At 46.1% G+C, this 3,507-nt stretch overlaps 1 protein-coding gene across 1 annotated transcript; it reads left to right on the forward strand.

Annotated features, from left to right (window-relative positions):
- The first annotated feature begins 751 nt into the window (after positions 1 to 751).
- On the forward strand, positions 752 to 1,153 carry LOC137332725 (histone H2B 1/2-like). The gene has a single exon (XM_067996671.1). The coding sequence runs from the start codon at positions 761 to 763 to the stop codon at positions 1,133 to 1,135; it is 375 nt and encodes a 124-aa protein (XP_067852772.1). The 5' UTR covers positions 752 to 760; the 3' UTR covers positions 1,136 to 1,153.
- The last annotated feature ends 2,354 nt before the right edge of the window (positions 1,154 to 3,507 follow it).

Here is a 3,507-nt window from a genome sequence, read left to right on the forward strand (position 1 = left end):
GCCAACGTTGTCTACCTCATACGTTGCAGGAAAGGATGCCCCAGAGCATGGTACATTGGCGAGACCATGCAGACACTGCGACAACGGATGAACGGACACCGCACAACAATCGCCAAACAGGAGGGTTCCCTCCCAGTCGGGGAACACTTCAGCAGTCAAGGACATTCATCCACCGACTTTCGGGTAAGCGTACTCCAAGGCGGCCTTCGAGACACACGACAATGCAAAATCGTCGAGCAGAAATTGATAGCCAAGTTCCGCACCCATGAGGACGGCCTCAACCGGGATCTTGGGTTCATGTCACGCTACACGTTACCCCACCAGCGAACAAATGTTATCTGTTTTTAATATAACGGGTCAGTTGCTGTCTTTTCTATGTTTCTACCTCTCTATCTCTGTTTTTTTTTGTTTGTTGTTTTTTTTTGGTGATTTGTATATTCTGCGAGACCTGGCAGGTAACACCTGTCTGTCTGCACACTGATTGCCTTGGCAACGGGCAGTTGAAAACACTGTCTGTACTCACCAAGCATTGTTCTGTGAATTATAAATGCGATTTCATTTCGAGGATTTCATTTTCACATCGTTCACCTGAGGAAGGAGGTAGCCTCCGAAAGCTTGTGAATTTAAAATAAAATTGCTGGACTATAACTTGGTGTTGTAAAATTGTTTACACTCATTAATATGGGCCGATGACGTTAACCTATTTAATCCGAGCACGGAGCGGATTTAGGTCATTTTTCGGTCTGAAATTGAGTTGAAAATGCCTGAAGACAAGAAAGCAGCTCCCAAGAAGGGCGCCAAGAAAACCTTGAGTAAAGCACCAGCAAAGGGCGGCAAGAAGCGGAGAAGTACGAGGAAGGAGAGTTACTCCATCTACATCTACAAAGTGATGAGGCAGGTTCACCCCGACACCGGCATCTCCTCCAAGGCGATGGGCATCATGAACTCCTTTGTGAACGATATTTTCGAGCGCATCGCGGGTGAGGCTTCCCGCCTGGCCCATTATAATAAACGGGCGACCATCAGCTCCCGAGAGATCCAGACCGCTGTGCGCCTCCTACTGCCCGGTGAACTGGCCAAGCACGCCGTGTCGGAAGGGACAAAGGCGGTGACCAAGTACACCAGCTCCAAGTAAAACTCCACAATGAGCTGAAAGAAACGTAAACACAAAGGCTCTTTTAAGAGCCACCCACAGTCTCTCTGAAGTCGCTGTACCGACATCGCTGCCCAGTTTACTGTAAATATTCTGTAATTCTAGTTCTTCTGTAATTTAATTTGCAACCAGGAAGATTCCTATAATCACGGCCCGGTATAAACCTTTGGTCGCTGCACAGTTTCTTCCCAATACACTAAGTATGGGACCCCTCTTAGACCAATTCATAGTCCATCTCTTCCCTCGCATGTGCCCCTAAAGAGCCGATTTAAGGGTGGTGAATCAGACTTAAATTATTTATTTCTCTCCTTTTCTCGTTTGTTTAATTACTATTCGAGAATATCAGTATATGAACCTTATCCCTTTGTAATGTAGCAACCATAAATGGAACTTCACACCGAGGACAGAATAGTTTAAAGGCTCTGTCACTGTTCGACTTCATAAACTAGGAGTCTCGGCTCCGGTTTAGATCCCACAGCAACTCCTGTGAACAGGCATCAATCCACAATCTGTGGTTTGTTACTTTTATGTAGATTGAGCTGGAATCTGTCGCGTTCCTATTGTGAACGGGGCTTTATACCCGCCCGGTTAAAAGCGAAAGGAGAATGATGCGGAATTTAAGGGTCTCGAATTTGTGACGGGAAATGTGGAATAATAGAATATAAGGAGAGGAATTTTAAAATCTTTGTCTTAAGACGACAATATTTGCTTCTTGTGTTACAAGTATATTGGCGGGCTTTTCAAATTTCAAAAAACGATTCCGTTCTGATAATTGGGGCCGGGATTTCCGCGCTTTTCTCATTGTCGTCTGTTCATTGGTGAATAAAACCGCTCTCTGATTAGTTCAATGAAGAACCCAATGAGATTAAGAACAGATGGACCAATCACAATTGCCCCAGTGTAATCCTCCAGAAGGTATAAGAAGGGCGAGTGCGGGAAGATTTCTTCATTCTTTGTGAAAGTGTTGGTGAGATTGTGGAAATGTCTGGAAGAGGAAAAACCGGCGGTAAAGCTCGGTCCAAGGCCAAGTCTCGCTCATCCCGGGCCGGACTGCAGTTCCCTGTGGGCCGTGTTCACAGGCTCCTGCGAAAGGGGAACTATGCTGAACGTGTGGGTGCCGGAGCCCCGGTCTATCTGGCCGCTGTGCTCGAGTATCTGACGGCTGAAATCCTCGAGCTGGCCGGCAACGCGGCCCGCGACAACAAGAAGTCCCGCATCATCCCCAGACACCTGCAGCTGGCCGTCCGCAACGACGAGGAGCTCAACAAGCTGCTGGGAGGGGTGACCATCGCTCAGGGCGGGGTGCTGCCTAATATCCAGGCTGTGCTGCTGCCGAAGAAAACCAGCACTGAGCGCTCCAGGAGCAAGTAAATCGACTAAGATTTAATCTGATAATCCAAAGGCTCTTTTCAGAGCCACCCACTGTATCTATGAAAGGGCTGGTCACTGTCTGTAGAGAGTCAGAGTGATTGATTTAATAATAAAGCGACCTGTTTCAGATCTGGACATTTCACTCTCCTTGTCTTGATTTCATGCCCCCGTGACGCTGAACACAATTCCGATTCTCGAAATAACTGCCTCCCGTTAGTTAGAAACTAACAACATCTTGTTAAATACAAATAATCCATATCGGCCTGTTACAGTACTCGCTTCCGGACAGTAGATGTCGCCAACCTTGAGATTTGCAGATTGTACAGGAAATGAGGCACAAACTAATCATAATTATCATTTAAATTTGGCGGGTGGGATACAGAAATACCAGGGACGTTTGATCATCGCAACAAGAGGCACTCTTTTGTGTCCCGGCCATTATTATTTACAGTCTCATCCTCCGACAACACTTACACGGTTTTTCTTCTGTTACCCAGAGTTGTACGCCAGAAGGTGACTGATGTGTTGATTATTGTATGAGCGATTGCTGAATCAGTGAATTAAATTGTCTGTTATTGGATCTGAGTGAGGGATTTTTCTGTCCCTGTTAGTCTGTCCCTATATCAGTCATAAATGGCGCGGTGAATGTGACACTAATGTTTTACACTGCTTCTGATTCTAATGCTGAGAGAGCAAGACACACTTTGTCTTTGGGTCTATTAGTGCGAGTGGGATCGAAATTAGATCTTTCTGTATCTGTTTGCCAGTACTTCTTCTGTCCGAACGTGGCATTGGATGTGATGATGGGACTCAGTCTGCGCAGTATGAGTGGAATTCACCTCCCGCCAATCGTGGGTGTGTGTGGAAATTAAACTGCCTCCGTTTCAAATACGTTATGTTGGTTTGTCTGGAATTGACACCTTTGTTAGTCTGTCTGTGGTGAGTATAAAATTAACATTGCTACTATATCTCCCCAAAACTTC

Source organism: Heptranchias perlo, chromosome 2, assembly GCF_035084215.1.
Source record: "Heptranchias perlo isolate sHepPer1 chromosome 2, sHepPer1.hap1, whole genome shotgun sequence".
Lineage (NCBI taxonomy): Eukaryota > Metazoa > Chordata > Chondrichthyes > Hexanchiformes > Hexanchidae > Heptranchias > Heptranchias perlo.

Excerpts from the sequence above, each read along its gene's own strand:
- LOC137332725 (XM_067996671.1), top strand. The coding sequence starts at position 761 with ATGCCTGAAGACAAGAAAGCAGCTCCCAAGAAGGGCGCCAAGAAAACC.